Source organism: Xyrauchen texanus, chromosome 1 (genome assembly GCF_025860055.1).
Source record: "Xyrauchen texanus isolate HMW12.3.18 chromosome 1, RBS_HiC_50CHRs, whole genome shotgun sequence".
In the NCBI taxonomy this organism is placed as follows: Eukaryota; Metazoa; Chordata; class Actinopteri; order Cypriniformes; family Catostomidae; genus Xyrauchen; species Xyrauchen texanus.
Window position 1 is genome coordinate 14,007,043 of NC_068276.1, and position 17,506 is coordinate 14,024,548.

At 39.7% G+C, this 17,506-nt stretch overlaps 2 protein-coding genes across 3 annotated transcripts in view; one reads left to right on the plus strand and one right to left on the minus strand.

Annotated features, from left to right (window-relative positions):
• LOC127651792 (aminopeptidase N-like) overlaps window positions 1-17,506 on the minus strand; it is a 40,956-nt gene that overhangs the window by 3,793 nt on the left and 19,657 nt on the right. The gene's annotated exons all lie outside the window — the stretch shown is intronic.
• LOC127651800 (uncharacterized) lies at window positions 1,201-14,357 on the plus strand. 2 transcript variants are annotated; one of them, XM_052137827.1, is made up of 10 exons: window positions 1,201-1,939; window positions 2,527-2,565; window positions 2,981-3,030; window positions 3,139-3,164; window positions 3,275-3,333; window positions 3,534-3,628; window positions 4,251-4,372; window positions 12,836-13,262; window positions 13,515-13,724; window positions 14,021-14,357. In XM_052137827.1, the coding sequence occupies exons 8-10, from the start codon at window positions 12,837-12,839 to the stop codon at window positions 14,246-14,248; spliced, it is 864 nt and encodes a 287-aa protein (XP_051993787.1). In that variant the 5' UTR covers window positions 1,201-1,939; window positions 2,527-2,565; window positions 2,981-3,030; window positions 3,139-3,164; window positions 3,275-3,333; window positions 3,534-3,628; window positions 4,251-4,372; window position 12,836; the 3' UTR covers window positions 14,249-14,357. The 2 variants fall into 2 exon arrangements, with proteins under 2 accessions (XP_051993787.1, XP_051993780.1); XM_052137820.1 differs by having other exon boundaries at window positions 3,139-3,333.

Consider the following 17,506-nt stretch of genomic DNA (forward strand, 5'->3'; position numbering starts at 1 on the left):
ATGCAGCTCTTTATGTGAAGTAAATATTATTCGTATTATAATATGAGTTGTAGTTTATATCGTTTTTTGTTAAGCACTGAAGCTAATTTTTTCTTTAAATATGGTATCTTTTATGCATGATAAGTAACGTTAATGTCTACAGCCACACTTCTATATTTGTGTGAAAACGTAAAATTATATTTTGTGTGTTTGATGTATATTACGTCCTTTGGTTTTTGCTGTTTGTGTAAAGCAATGCTAGCTCATGTGATATAGGGCCTACAAGTTTATAGTATAACGTTACTTATGGTACTCGCCGTTTGTTGTAGCCTATTTTACATTCATGCATATGGATGCATAGATTTAAGAATGAATATTGTCGATTGAAGCAGCTCGCTTCGTACCAATCAAAGGCAGCGTCGAAGTTTCTGCATGTAATCTAATGAAGGCGGTTGAACAAAGTTAGTCGGGAGAAAAATCCAGTGAGAAGCGATTTCATTGCACGCTCACTGACAGAATTATCTAATCTTAAAGTGCACATACATGTATGTAAGAATTTCATTTTTCTCTGTAATAATATTATGAGAGTTTCATGAGTGTACTGGTAACTTTATCACTCAAGAGTGAGTTGAGAACCTAGCTTTCGCGCCTTGCGGTCACGTGCTTCATGCAAGTTAACACAACTCCGTGCTTACATACGTACAGCCAATCACATGCTTTTCTGCTAAATTTAAAAATGCAACGTCCAATCGAAGGCGGGAACTGATTTCAGTGCACGCTCAACTGACAGAATTCTCTAATCATAAACCACAAATGCAAATATAGTGTATATAAGAAATTCATTTAGCACTGTAGACAGCTTTGTTTTAGGGTTTTTCCTGCATTGAATTACACTTATTTGATCGGTGAGTGATGTAGATATAGATAGATGACTGCTGCGCTTGTGAAAGAACGAGCAGAGAGCGAGAGCGCGCCCTCGCCATCCTCCAAGCGCTGCCTTGCTCTCTCCCTCGCGCAATTATTTAAAATCAAATGACACTATGGTAAAACGTCGGAAGAACAAAGTTTCACGTGGAGCATTCTGAGATTTATTTTTTTCCTGAATTACCGCTGGGTGTGACTTGTGCTGAAAAAAAAACATATCCAGTGACGAAATGTTTTCTGTTTTAACACAATCTTGTGCGATGTCCTTCCTAACTGCTGAGATACAGTGTTGCCAACTATTTTCAATGGAAAGTAGCTAAAGCCTGCTCGAAAAGTAGCTAAATGTCGCCAGATGACGTCATGCGTCATTAGCATATTAATGACGTCATCGCGTCGTATTTGCATTCTGCCTAATTTGTCGGTACTGTAGCCTACTTCAGTTTATAATAACGGTTATCTCCCCTAAACCGTGCTCATACTGTTTTTATATAAGTATATAGCCGAAAAACGGTCAAATTAAATGTTTTGAATTAAAACAGAGGAGAAGGCAGCTGCTATGTGATCACTGATTGGTTCCTGCTAACACAGCGTGCACATGCGCAGCTCATTCATGTCTATGTCCGCTGGCGTGGAGTCAACGGAATGTGCTGCTCCTATCAGCCGCTCACTGAACAGAGCAGACGCAGCGGGGAAGTAAGACCTCACGCTTGCAGTACTGGCGATATTTGGAATTTGGAAAGTTGCTAAGGTTTGTCCAAAAAGTCGCTAGATTTGTCGCTAGTCGCTTTTTTGAAAAAATGTCGCTAAAGGGGTCTGAAAAGTCGCTAAAAATAGCGACAAAGTCGCTAAGTTGGCATCAATGCTGAGATAATCACAGAACGCGTACACGACACGTCCGATAGTGACACGTCCGATTCGCGAACTATGACTCCTTTGAACCAATTCATTTTAATGAATGGTTAAAACAACTGATCTGTCCAACACTGAACTCACGAGACGTCTGCATCGGTGTATAACTGATCGATAACACTTTACAGTAAGGTTCCATTTATTAAACTCCAGTTAAACTCAACATTAGTTAACGTTAACTATTAATAAACTGCACTTCTACAACATTTATTAATGTTAATGTTAATTTCACCATTTACTAGTAGCCTACATTATTGAAATCAAAAGTTGTATTTGTTACTTAATGCACTGTGAAGTAACATGAACAAACAATGAACAGCTGTATATTTATTAACAAAGATTTATAAATACAGTAACAAATGTATTGCTCATTGTTAGTTCATTTTAGTTAGCCTAACATATTAACTAATGTTAACAAATCAAACCAAAGTTACATACAAATCATTTACTCAGAACACCTAAAAAAAAAATGAAAGCGCTTACCACAGTTTTTTTTAGTAAGAGTGGTTAGCGAGATTTCACCTTAATAAACTACAGTAGTTTCAGGTTATTTATATGACAATGTGTAGAAAATAACCAAAAAAATAATTATTTTTTTTCCAGTGTTATCATTATGTGCAATGAAAGTTCAAGTTATGGGTTTGTGAGTTGAGTAAGTTAGGTTGTGAGTGTGGTGTTGAGTTTTATGACACACTTTTTTTCTCTCTATTTCAGAATACTGTTTTCACGAGCATTCCTTACTGCATTTTAAAGGTAAAGGTTTAATTAGGGACATGGCCACATACAAAATGCTTTAGATTTGGCTTCTTGATGAGAAACATTTAAAAAAATTATAAGGATCATAGAAGCTAGTAAAATACAAACCGTTTTATGCAACAAATAATTAAGACCACGTTCACCCATCAATTCTCCAAAACACTTGTCCTATATAGTAAACCAGGCTGGATGGCCAGACCATCACAGGTTTTAGACCGCATATTTTACACAACTGTGCTTCTTGAAAATATGGGAGTATTTCAAGAAAAATACATTCTTAAGATAAATTCCTTAAATTATATTCTACATATACATCAAAATATATAATTAATATTGAACATGCAAAGAAGTTATGAATATTTGACTCGGCGTTTAGTAATTTTTCATTATGTTGTCATTGTTATTTTTTCAGACTGACTGATCAGAGCACACCCTGCATTTTCTGCTGCACTTTTCTCCTTGGTTAGTATTAAAATGGGTTCTTAAGCTGTACTATGACACTTTCATCACATCACCATAATTGTAGTCCCTGTGCCCTAATATGTCTGTTTCTGTTCTGTTTCTGTACAGGTTCCTTGTGCTTTCTACAGGGACCAGTTAATTTAATTTCTTACCCCCACGAAAAAAAAAAAACATTGCATTTTTCAAGTTTACACAGCATCTCTTTCATTATTGTTTAACTGTTTTTTTTTTTTTTCTTCCTGAGAGTACTACAGGTTTTGTCTTTTCAGGCTCAACAGCTGTTACATCGGGAGAACATTCAAAGTAAATGAATTTGACTAATAAATAAGTGTATTTTAATATGCATTACTTTTGAGGATTACAAATAAATACATGGTTACTTTTGATGTTTTGAGTATTGAAAGTAAAATCTCTACTTTTAGAAGTTACTTAGTTCATTCAAATTAGTGAGTTAGTCAGTTATTTCTCAATAATATATTTTTTTTCCTCTTCATATTTTGAAGGATGCCGCGGAAAGGAAAGATCTCAGGCTCAACAAATTCGTTGGAGAAAGTTGGACCTGGAGGATGAACAGACCAGACCCTCCAGGATTAACAAGGTACTATTGACACTATCGGTGTCTTGGATTACAACATGCTCATTTGAGGGCACCTTAATGTTTGGGTAATGTATAATTAATGTATCGTTCGTCTAGGTATTTTCAAAAGACTAACTGAACTAAATGATTTTATTACTATAAAAATATCAAAATGAAGGTGGGGGACACTGAACACTGGCAACACAGACTATCGTAGAAAGTCTAGTGACCGCCCTAAATTAGATAAGACATTTCTAAAAACTTGATAAAATATTACAAAAAAGCACCTGCATTTTTAGTTGAATAAAATAATTTTTTTCCAGTCATATAATTTTTTCATTGAAGATTTAAAATATTGTCTGGTCTTGTTCATGTGAACCCATATGCATCGCCTCATCTCGTTAGCTAAGTGGTAACACCTCTAATAAAATGTAATTTACAAACAACAACAATTTTGCACTTGTCTTTTGTGCACACTGGATGTGTACAAATGCCTTTTTCTTTAGTTTTTTAATTTATCGTATCTTTAAAACTGTTTTATCAACAATTTCTGTCCCAAACCCGATGAAGTGCAATTTGCAATTTAACACAGATTCTATAACACTAATTTTGACAAAAATTATTATTAAATCATTATTTACAGATTGGACAAGCATGCATCATTCAAGATTCAGCTCCATTTTGTGATCGCCAACAGGCAGAAGATGGTCATGAGGCACCCAGAGTTTTATCTGTGCAGGCTTCTCATTGCCAGAATGATGCAAGGTATAATGCTTTCTCAAGAAATCATCAGTGCACATGTGTAGCTCTTACATTCTTAGCCTATCACAGTCAAGGAATCCAGTTCAAGATGCCTGACCTCGACAACCAGATGGGGGTACCCTAGCAACCGGGTAACAAACCACATATCTCTGCATCAGAAAAACATAGGGATTTCTGGGTTGGTTTATTTCAATCAGGATGGCAAACACACTTGATTATAATCACTATGGTAACTGCCTAGCAACAAGGAGGGGTTACCCTAGCAACCAAATAACAAATCACATATCTCTGGATCAGAACATCGTAGAGACTTCCTGGTTGACTGATTTCACTCTGGATAGCAAGGACACTTGATAAGTATCACTATGGTAACTGCCTAGCAACCACATGCGGTTACCCTAGCAACCGAGTAACAAATCACATATCTCTGCATCAGAAAAACATAGGGACTTCTGGGTTGGTTTATTTCAATCAGGATGGCAAAGACACTTCATTACAATCACTATGGTAACTGCCTAGCAACAAGGAGGGGTTACCCTAGCAACAGAGTAACATATCACATATTTCTGCACCAGAAAATCATACAGACTTCTGGATTGATTTATTTATGACCATAATTTTTGTTCTTTTCAAGCATGCTATTTTACGAGTTTTGCCACGGCAAGCACCACTCACATTTTCTTCAGGAAATGTACCTATCTAGTTATTAGTGGTGCTTGCAAAGCATCACTATTGTAATCTCACATACTTATTAGTGGTGCTTGCAAAGCATCACTATTGTAATCTCACATACTTATTTTTATTTTTCTTCTTTTTATTAGTGGTGCTTGCAAAGCATCACTATTGTAATCTCACATACTTATTTTTATTTTTCTTCTTTTTATTATTATTCTATCTCCGTACAAAACTTCGGCACCTAACTCGTCCCGCACCGTTTGGCGTAGACCCACAAATGAGGTGTCAAATCGAACGGCCTATTGAGGACACGTGTGCTATGACTTTTATAAGCGATCGGAGTACGGTAATTGCCCCAGGGGCAAAAAAGCGGCCGAAAAATCCCATAGACTTAACATTGCGACAAACTTTGACGCGTCACAGCTCCGAGCGAGGATTTCGCAGAAACGTGTGATTTGCCATATTTGAAGAGGCTGGCAGGCTCTGTAAGAGCATACCTCAAAATGGGGTAAAAGTTGCACCCCTGGGGGCAGGAGCTGCCCAAAAATGCCCCAATTGACTTACAATGGTGTAGGACGGCCCATGAAATGAAATGGCATTGGGATTTGTATTCAACATAGCTCTGGATCACAGTGTCATAGAGACAATGGGGCAGGCTCATTTTACTCAGACGACCAATCAGTATCTCAGGATCATTTTGAATCTATCAAGCCACGCCCTAGCAACAATTTAGAGCACCTTAGCAACAAGTCCCATAGACTTCTAATGAAAGACATCAAAGGGATATCTCCGGATAGAAGTGTCATAGAAACACAAGGGTGGTCTCGTTTCACTCGGGCCAGCAAACAGCCAATCATGAATCACCTCAACACTTCCTAGCCCCTCCCTAGCAACCATTGTCGAGCACCTTAGCAACCAAAATCCATAGAGGATATCTTCCATTCTGAATGTCACAGAGGCATGGGAGTTGGTTTATATCATTCATACTGACAAGCAGCCTTTGGAGATTAATGATTGGCAGCTGCCAAGCCACTCCCTAGCAACTAAACAGAGTACCCTAGCAACCCTTTAGCAGTAACTATATCTCTGCACCAGAAAATCAGAGAAACTTCTGGGTTGATTTATTTCAATCAGGATGGCAAGGAGACTTCATTAGTATCACTAAGGTAACTGCCTAGCAACCAGATGGGGTTACCCTAGCAACCGAGTAACAAATCACATATCTCTGCATCAGAAAAACGTAGAGACTTCCGGGTTGACTTATTTCAATCAGGATGGCAAGGACACTTGATTACTATCACTATGATTACTGCCTAGCAACCAGATGGGGTTACCCTAGCAACCGAGTAACAAATCACATATCTCTGCACCAGAAAATAGTACTGACTTCCGGGTTGATTTATTTCACTCAGGATGGCAAGGACACTTGATTACTATCACTATGGTAACTGCCTAGCAACCAGATGGGGTTACCCTAGCAACCGAGAAACAAATCACATATCTCGGCACCAGAAAAGAGTACAGACTTCCAGGTTGATTTATTTCAACCAGGATGGCAAGGACACTTCATTAGTATCAATATGGTAACTGCCTAGCAACCACATGGGGTTACCCTAGCAACCGAGTAACAAATCACATATCTCTGCATCAGAAAACGTAGATACTTCTGGGTTGACTTATTTCAATCAGGATGGCAAGGACACTTGATTACTATCACTATGGTAACTGCCTAGCAACCAGATGGGGTTACCCTAGCAACCGAGTAACAAATCACATATCTCTGCACCAGAAAATAGTACTGACTTCCGGGTTGATTTATTTCACTCAGGATCGCAAGGACACTTCATTACTATCACTATGGTAACTGCCTAGCAACCAGATGGGGTTACCCTAGCAACCGAGAAACAAATCACATATCTCGGCACCAGAAAAGAGTACAGACTTCGGGTTGATTTATTTCAACCAGGATGGCAAGGACACTTGATTACTATCACTATGGTAACTGCCTAGCAACCAGATGGGGTTACCCTAGCAACCGAGTAACAAATCACATATCTCTGCACCAGAAAATAGTACTGACTTCCGGGTTGATTTATTTCACTCAGGATCGCAAGGACACTTGATTACTATCACTATGGTAACTGCCTAGCAACCAGATGGGGTTACCCTAGCAACCGAGAAACAAATCACATATCTCGGCACCAGAAAAGAGTACAGACTTCCGGGTTGATTTATTTCAACCAGGATGGCAAGGACACTTCATTAGTATCAATATGGTAACTGCCTAGCAACCAGATGGGGTTACCCTAGCAACCGAGTAACAAATCACATATCTCTGCACCAGAAAACAGTAGTGACTTCCGGGTTGACTTATTTCACTCAGGATGGCAAGGAGACTTCATTAGTATCACTATGGTAACTGCCTAGCAACCATATGGGGTTACCCTAGCAACCAAGTAACAAATCACATATCTCTGCATCAGAAAAACGTAGAGACTTCTGGGTTGGTTTATTTCACTCAGGATGGCAAGGAGACTTCATAAGTATCACTATGGTAACTGCCTAGCAACAAGGAGGGGTTACCCTAGCAACCAAATAACAAATCACATATCTCTGGATCAGAACATCGTAGAGACTTCCTGGTTGACTGATTTTACTCTGGATAGCAAGGAGACTTCATAAGTATCACTATGGTAACTGCCTAGCAACCACATGGGGTTACCCTAGCAACCGAGTAACAAATCACATATCTCTGCACCAGAAAACAGTACAGATTTTTGGGTTGACTTATTTCACTCAGGATGGAAAGGAGCCATGTATTGTATTACCTTGCTAACTGCATAGCAACCACATGGGCTTACCCTAGCAACCTAGTAACAAATCACATATTTCTGCACCAGAAAATTATACAGACTTCTGGGTTGATTTATTTATGACCACAATTTCTGTTCTTTTCAAGCAGGCTATTTGACCGAGTTTTGCCACGGCAAGCACCACTCACATTTTCTTCAGGAAATGTACCTATCTAGTTATACTTTTATTTTTAGTGGTGCTTGCAAAGCATCACTATTGTAATCTTTTTTTTTTTCTTATTATTATATCTCCGTACAAAACTTCGGCACCTAACTCGTCCCGCACCGTTTGGCGTACACCCACGAATGAGGTGTCAAATCGAACGGTCTATTGAGGACACGTGTGCTATGACTTTTATAAGCTGATCGGGGTACGGTATTTGCCCCAGGGGCAAAAAGCGCCGAAAAATCCCATAGACTTAACATTGTGACAAACTTTTACGCATCACAGCTCCGAGCGAGGATTTTGCAGAAATGTGTGATTTGCCACATTTGAAGAGGCTGGCAGGCTCTGTAAGAGCATACCTCAATATGGGGTAAAAGTTGCACCCTGGGGGCAGGAGCTGCCCAAAGTTGCCCCAATTGACTTATAATGGTGTAGGACGGCCCATGAAATGAAAATGCATAGGGACATTGTATTGAACATAGCTCTGGATCACAGTGTCATAGAGACAAGGGGTGGGCTCATTTTACTCAGACCACCAATCAGTCTCTCAGGATCATTTTGAATCTATCAAGCCACGCCCTAGCAACAATTTAGAGCACCTTAGCAACAAGTCCCATAGACTTCTAATGAAAGACATCAAAGGGATATCTCCGGATAGCAGTGTCATAGAAACACAAGGGTGGTCTCGTTTGACTCGGGACAGCAAACAGCCAATCATGCATCACTTCAACACTTCCTAGCCCCTCCCTAGCAACCATTGTCGAGCACCTTAACAACCAAAATCCATAGAGGGATATCTTCCATTCTGAATGTCACAGAGGCATGGGAGTTGGTTTATATCATTCATACTGACAAGCAGCCTTTGGAGATTCATGATTGGCAGCTGCCAAGCCACTCCCTAGCAACTACACAGAGTACCCTAGCAACCGTTTAGCAGTAACTATATCTCTGCACCAGAAAATCAGAGAGACTTCTGGGTTGATTTATTTCAATCAGGATGGCAAGGAGACTTGATAAGTATCACTATGTTAACTGCCTAGCAACCAGATGGGGTTACCCTAGCAACCGAGTAACAAATCACATATCTCTGCATCAGAAAAACGTAGAGACTTCCGGGTTGACTTATTTCAATCAGGATGGCAAGGACACTTCATTAGTATCACTATGGTAACTGCCTAGCAACCAGATGGGCTTACCCTAGCAACCGAGTAACAAATCACATATCTCTGCATCACAAAAACATAGAGACTTCCGGGTTGACTTACTTCAATCAGGATGGCAAGGAGACTTCATTAGAATCACTATGGTAACTGCCTAGCAACCAGATGGGCTTACCCTAGCAACCGAGTAACAAATCACATATCTCTGCATCAGAAAAGCGTAGAGACTTCCGGGTTGACTTATTTCAATAAGGATGGCAAGGACACTTGATTAGTATCACTATGGTATCTGCCTAGCAACCACATGGGGTTACCCTAGCAACCGAGTAAAAAATCACATATCTCTGCATCACAAAAACATAGAGACTTCGGGTTGACTTATTTCAATCAGGATGGCAAGGAGACTTCATTAGTATCACTATGGTAACTGCCTAGCAACCAGATGGGCTTACCCTAGCAACCGAGTAACAAATCACATATCTCTGCATCAGAAAAACGTAGAGACTTCCGGGTTGACTTATTTCAATAAGGATGGCAAGGACACTTGATTAGTATCACTATGGTATCTGCCTAGCAACCAGATGGGGTTACCCTAGCAACCGAGTAAAAAATCACATATCTCTGCATCACAAAAACATAGAGACTTCCGGGTTGATTTATTTTAATCAGGATGGCCAGGAGACTTGATTAGTATCACTATGGTAACTGCCTAGCAACCAGATGGAGTTACCCTAGCAACCGAGCAACATATCACATATCTCTGCACCAGAACACACTACAGACTTCCGGGTTGACTTATTTCACTCAGGATGGAAAGGAGCCATGTATTGTATTACCTTGGTAACTGCATAGCAACCACACGGGCTTACCCTAGCAACCGAGTAACAAATCACATATTTCTGCACCAGAACATCGTACACATTTCTGGGTTGGTTTATTTATGACCATAATTTTTTTTCTTTTCAAGTTACAACATGCTGTTTGACGAGTTTTGCCACGGCAAGCACCACTCACATTTTCTTCAGGAAATGTACCCATCTAGTTTTTATTTTTATATCTCCGTACAAAACTTCGGCACCTAACTCGTCCCGCACCGTTTGGCGTAGACCCACGAATGAGGTGTCAAATCGAACGGCCTATTGATGACACGTGTGCTATGACTTTTATAAGCGATCGGGGGTACGGTATTTGCCCCAGGGGCAAAAAAGCGGCTGAAAAATCCCATAGACTTAACATTGCGACAAACTTTGACGCGTCACAGCTCCGATCGAGGATTTCACAGAAACGTGTGATTTGCCACATTTGAAGAGGCTGGCAGGCTCTGTAAGAGCATACCTCAATATGGGGTAAAAGTTGCACCCCTGGGGGGCAGGAGCTACCCAAAAATGCCCCAATTGACTTTTAATGGTGTAGGACGGCCCATGAAATGAAATGGCATAGGGATTTTGTATTGAACATAGCTCTGGATCACAGTGTCATAGAGACGAGGGAGTGGGCTCATTTTACTCAGACGACCAATCAGTCTCTCAGGATCATTTTGAATCTATCAAGCCACGCCTTAGCAACAATTTAGAGCACCTTAGCAACAAGTCCCATAGACTTCTAATGAAAGACATCAAAGGGATATCTCCGGATAGCAGTGTCATAGAAACACAAGGGTGGTCTCGTTTGACTCGGGGCAGAAAACAGCCAATCATGAATCACCTCAACACTTCCCAGCCCCTTCCTAGCAACCATTGTCGAGCACCTTAGCAACCAAAATCCATAGAGGGATATCTTCCATTCTGAATGTCACAGAGGCATGGGAGTTGGTTTATATCATTCAGGATGGCAAGGACACTTGATTAGTATCACTATGGTAACTGCCTAGCAACCAGATGGGGTTACCCTAGCAACCGAGTAACAAATCACATATCTCTGCACCAGAAAATCATACAGACTTCTGGGTTCACTTATTTCACTCAGGATGGAAAGGAGCCATGTATTGTATTACCTTGGTAACTGCATAGCAACCACATGGGCTTACCCCAGCAACCGAGTAACAAATCAAATATTTCTGCACCAGAAAATCATACAGACTTCTGGGTTGATTTATTTATGACCATAATTATATAAAAAATATCTCTCTATCTATCTGAGTGTCTATCTATCTAGCAACTAAGTTAAACTTTAACACTACACTGTAGAACTGGCTCATTAGAGTCATTAATTTGGGAATCAGACTACACTGGTCACACTGTATGTTTCACACTGTAGATTCAAAAGAACCAGCTCATTAGAGTAATTTGTTTGGGAATCAGACTACACTGGTCACTGTAGATTCAAAAGAACCGGCTCATTAGAGTAATTTGGGAATCAGACTACACTGGTCACACTGTATGTTTCACACTGTAGATTCAAAAGAACTGGCTCATTAGAGTAATTAATGTTGTAATCAGACTACACTGGTCACACTGTAGATTCAAAAGAACTGGCTCATTAGAGTAATTTGGGAATCAGACTACACTGGTCACACTGTATGTTTCACACTGTAGATTCAAAAGAACTGGCTCATTAGAGTCATTAATTTGGGAATCAGACTACACTGGTCACACTGTAGATTCAAAAGAACTGGCTCATTAGAGTAATTAATGTTGTAATCAGACTACACTGGTCACACTGTATGTTTCACACTGTAGATTCAAAAGAACTGGCTCATGACAGCGATCCAAAAGCACAAGGAGTCGTATGCTCTCCAAACACTCCCGCAGCTCCGATGCATCTCGAACAAGCCTTCCATCAACAATGGTGGTCGTTGCATTACTATTGATGCTCATGGCTTTGCGAACCTACATCGGCATCCAAACACGGCGAATCCAGCGCGTTCGTGCAGCTCGCGGTCACGGTACCTCGACCCCAGCCCCTGAAGCAAGGCGGTTCTTTCTTAGCCCTGTCGCCCAGCAATGTTTTGGTGCTACTTAACTCAACCCCTGGTCAGAGCCTGACTCCACCCGCTGGCAATATGTGATAAATAATGAAAAAGTGGGCAGAGCCCAGCGGAGTGAGGCGTGCACCTGAGACCCGCGTCTCTCTGTATGGGCGTGGTGTGCTCGTGCCTGCTTAAGTCACATGGCACTACAACTACCAATAGGAAAATTCAACTGCAGTAGCCACTCTTCAACCTGAAGAGGGCAGCACGCAAACGTGTTTACAGCATATATTGTAGAATTAAAACACGTTATACCCCAAAATGTTAAAATTGACTAGAATCAATGAACAGCAGTAATAAACCCCCAGTTTTACAGATCAATAACTAACAAAAAAGTTGTTTTAGGGTTTAGTTACCCTTTAATAACTAAAAATTATCCACTTTTACTGAGAGAAGGGGTAGTAATAATAATAATAAGTAATTTATCCACTTATTTCTAATTAAATTCATGATTTTTATGAAGTTCAGTCAGAACCTCCTCAGAGAAGGGAGAAAATATTGTTTTATTTTTGGGTGAACCATTCCTTTGAAACTTAACACAATTTCCTTCAAAATATTGCTTTGACTTTAATTTTATGAATAAAACAAACAACAAATTTAATAATATTTGCCAGAGTTTTTACATGTACCTTCCTCTGTCTTCAGCATGTCAACTCCATCTCCAACTGCATTTTTGACTTGCAAGTGTGTTGCAACCAAGTTGAGCCAGCGAGCCCAGAGCTTCACCAAGGGACGGAAAATAGATATTGGAAGATTTAAAACGCAGTGTTTGAGTGCCCTTTCTGACGGGTCAAAAACCTATTTAAATAAAAAAGATGGCTTTACCCGGGAGTTTGAGGAGGGGGTGAGCTATGTACTCCAAAAACACACTATATCAAATGCATACGGACAGATACATTTGTTTGTGGGTCCTGGAACCCTGAAATTCAAAATGGTTCCAATGGAGATCACAGAGGAGGCAATGATGCAGGCCAAACATGCCCTGTGTCCGGCTTCCCCACTGATGAGTGGGGAAGAACAGGACATCTTCTCTCAGGGTGGATACCTCAGCCTCCAGGGAAAGATCATAGAAGTAAGTATATTTTCTATCCGTCTAATACTTTTTGCAGTATCTAATATAATGTACTAAATTGACATCATTACCTCCTCATCATCCAGTTACAAGTTGCCTAAAAAAAACGAAAAAACAGTGATAAAGTGATAATGATCGTGTAATTAACAAATTGAATAAAAGAACAATTCAAAATGTGCAATTGTGGAACTCCAGGAACATAACTAAGAAACAGAACTGTATTATACTCACCCATAAATTTACTTTTTCCAGTTGTGTGGCACGAGGATGACTAGAACCAACGTCCCCATTCTGGACATGCGGCTCCAGTGTGGAGGAAAGGCCTTTGACGTGTCGCTGTGGAGGGATGAGGCGCTGACGGACCTCTACGTGGGTGACGAGGTGGTGCTCACACACCTTCGTCCCTGCATTTTTAAGAACGGCCAGAGGAAATTCCAGTCCTCGGCCTACACGTCTGTGCAGGTACATAATGCACAACACTACTGCTGCCATAGTTTACACTGAAACAGGAAACGTTTTTTGGAGATGTAAACCTACATTTCAATTAATAAATATCACATGAACAAAAGCATAACTGTTCAGAATATCAGCATGACTAATCTGATAATAGGCTAGAATTGCAAGTGTTTTCTAATACAACAGGTCAATAAACAAGAATTTAATGTACAGAAAGCAAAATTGTACAAAAAGAAATACTTACAGTGAGGTGTTTTTAGTACTAATACACTGACATTTCCCACACTGGTTTGTTTCCACAGATCCCTGAGGGCCAGGTTGAGGAAACTGAGGTAGACATCATTGGTGTCTCTGAGGTCAACGACACCTGCACATTCCTCAGCAGTGAGTCGGAGGTATTCATTGTGCCGTCAACCGTCTTCTCTGGCAACCCAGACGACCTCATCGACAGACTGCCAATGAAACATGTGCTGAAGCACCTTAACAGACGGGTCCTGCAGATCCGCGAGAGGGAGAGCTCAGCAGAATAGCCTGCTCCCTCAACCATTTTTCTTAATTTATTTAATTTGTTTGTGTTCTGAGAAAATTATTTAATTGTTCTTGTTTAGTTTATATAGTTTGTTCCAAAATAAAATATAATTTCACATGTTTCAAAGTGTTGTCTTCCCTATCATCCGTATATTTTTGACAATAATGCATACCCTCTAATTACCTGCAGAAAAGTAACACTGTTTTGCTTACCTGTTGTGATGCAATGTAATGATCGAGAAATTCGTGGACCTTTGTCATCCATTTGAATGCAACACTGTGGGAGAATTGAAACAAAGTTACAATCTTAAAGTGTGAAATTACACAAATATAATGCAAAATACATTAATTGAGATATCAACAAACTCATACATTTGTCATGCATGTAACAGGATGTAGTCCCTGTAAAATATTAATCCTATCCTGATTGTTTAAAAGTGAAGCTTGCACTTTTAATCACATCGTGATCCAGTGTTTCCCGACTCAGGACAACATGGTACAGGTATGAAATTAAAATTCCTACCCCTCTGGTTCCCTCGAGATTTTTCTATGGAGTTTTAGAATCGGGTTTTTCCAATTTAGGAGTAAAATTACATTACTACTTTAAACTATAAGCTACTTTATACTAATATAAACTTCAAACTGATTTAAACTACAAACTAATTTAAACTATAAACTACTTTAAACTATAAGCTTATTTAAACTAATATAAACTTCAAACTTTCTGGTCCAAACTTTCACAAGCCAACTTAAAGTTTGTACTCAAACTTTTTAATCTAGTTAATGTAATCAGACTACACTGCTCACTGTATGTATCACACTGTAGATTCAAAAGAACTGGCTCATTAGAGTCATTAATTTGGGAATCAGACTACACTGGTCACACTGTAGATTCAAAAGAACTGGATCATTAGAGTCATTAATTTGGGAATCAGACTACACTGGTCACACTGTAGATTCAAAAGAACTGGCTCATTAGTGTCATTAATTTGGGAATCAGTCTACACTGGTCACACTGTATGTTTCACACTGTAGATTCAAAAGAACCGGCTCATTAGAGTCATTAATTTGGGAATCAGTCTACACTGGTCACACTGTATGTTTCACACTGTAGATTCAAAAGAACCGGCTCATAAGAGTCATTTGTTTTGGAATCAGACTACACTGGTAGTGTACCCTACACACACAGACAAAAAGGGCCTGTCAGCCCTGCATCTCTCCCTCTCTCTCAGCCTCAGAGGATTTATTTTATCAAGCAGCCAAAAAGTAATGACCTAAAATCTTCATAGCCACACCCTAAAACATGCTAAAAACGTGCTAGCTTCATGATAACACATGCTAGCATCGCCTAGCGAAGTGCTAAAAAAGTGCTAGCATCATGCTAACACATGCTAGCATCGCCTAGCGAAGTGCTAAAACATGCGAAAAACGTGCTAGCATCATGTTAACACATGCTAGCATCACCTAGCGAAGTGCTAAAAACGTGCTAGCATCATACTAACACATGCTAGTATCGCCTAGTGAAGTGCTAAAACATGCTAAAAACGTGCTAGCATCATGCTAACACATGCTAGCATTGCCTAGCGAAGTGCTAAAACATGCTAAAAACGTGCTAGCGTCATGCTAACACATGCTAGCATCGCCTAGCGAAGTGCTAAAAAATGCTAAAAACATGCTAGCATCTATCTGTCTATCTATCTATCTAATCTGACGGTAAATATCTATCTATCTATATCTATCTCTATATATCTAAGGGTAAATATCTATCTATCTGAGTGTCTATCTATCTATCTAGCAACTAAGTTAAACTTTTTTAACACTACACTGTAGAACTGGCTCATTAGAGTCATTCATTTGGGAATCAGACTAAACTGGTCACACTGTAAGTTTCACATTGTAGATTCAAAAGAACCGGCTCATTAGAGTCATTAATTTGGGAATCAGACTACACTGGTCACACTGTATGTTTCACATTGTAGATTCAAAAGAACCGGCTCATTAGAGTCATTAATTTGGGAATCAGACTACACTGTTTGTTTCACACTGTAGATTCAAAAAGAACCGGCTCATAAGAGTCATTAATTTGGGAATCAGACTACACTGGTCACACTGTATGTTTCACATTTTAGATTCAAAAGAACTGGCTCATTAGAGTCATTAATTTGGGAATCAGACTACACTGGTCACACTGTATGTTTCACACTGTAGATTCAAAAGAACTGGCTCATTAGAGTCATTAATTTGGGAATCAGACTACACTGGTCACACTGTATGTTTCACACTGTAGATTCAAAAGAACTGGCTCATTAGAGTCATTAATGTTGTAATCAGACTACACTGGTCACACTGTATGTTTCACACTGTAGATTCAAAAGAACTGGCTCATTAGAGTCATTAATTTGGGAATCAGACTACACTGGTCACACTGTAGATTCAAAAGAACCGGCTCATTAGAGTCATTAATGTTGTAATCAGACTACACTGGTCACACTGTATGTTTCACACTGTAGATTCAAAAGAACCGGCTCATTAGAGTCATTTGTTTGGGAATCAGACTACACTGGTCACACTGTATGTTTCACACTGTGGATTCAAAAGAACTGGCTCATTAGAGTCATTAATTTGGGAATCAGACTACACTGGTCACACTGTATGTTTCACACTGTAGATTCAAAAGAACCGGCTCATTAGAGTCATTAATGTTGTAATCAGACTACACTGGTCACACTGTATGTTTCACACTGTAAATTCAAAAGAACTGGCTCATTAGAGTCATTAATGTTGTAATCAGACTACACTGGTCACACTGTATGTTTCACACTGTAGATTCAAAAGAACTGGCTCATTAGAGTCATTAATTTGGGAATCAGACTACACTGGTCACACTGTATGTTTCACACTGTAGATTCAAAAGAACCGGCTCATTAGAGTCATTAATGTTGTAATCAGACTACACTGGTCACACTGTAGATTCAAAAGAACTGGCTCATTAGAGTCATTAATTTGGGAATCAGACTACACTGGTCACACTGTATGTTTCACACTGTAGATTCAAAAGAAATGGCTCATAAGAGTCATTAATTTGGGAATCAGTCTACACTGGTCACACTGTATGTTTCACACTGTAGATTCAAAAGAACCGGCTCATAAGAGTCATTTGTTTTGGAATCAGACTACACTGGTAGTGTACCCTACACACACAGACAAAAAGGGCCTGTCAGCCCTGCATCTCTCCCTCTCTCTCTCCCTCAGAGGATTTA

What these genes read in the sequence shown, in the direction of transcription:
- LOC127651800 (XM_052137820.1), top strand. Translation starts at nt 12,837, where the DNA reads ATGTCAACTCCATCTCCAACTGCATTTTTGACTTGCAAGTGTGTTGCA. An exon ending in TCCAGGGAAAGATCATAGAA is followed by an intron (nt 13,263 to 13,514) that starts GTAAGTATATTT and finishes TACTTTTTCCAG; the next exon opens with TTGTGTGGCACGAGGATGAC. An exon ending in CGGCCTACACGTCTGTGCAG is followed by an intron (nt 13,725 to 14,020) that starts GTACATAATGCA and finishes TTGTTTCCACAG; the next exon opens with ATCCCTGAGGGCCAGGTTGA.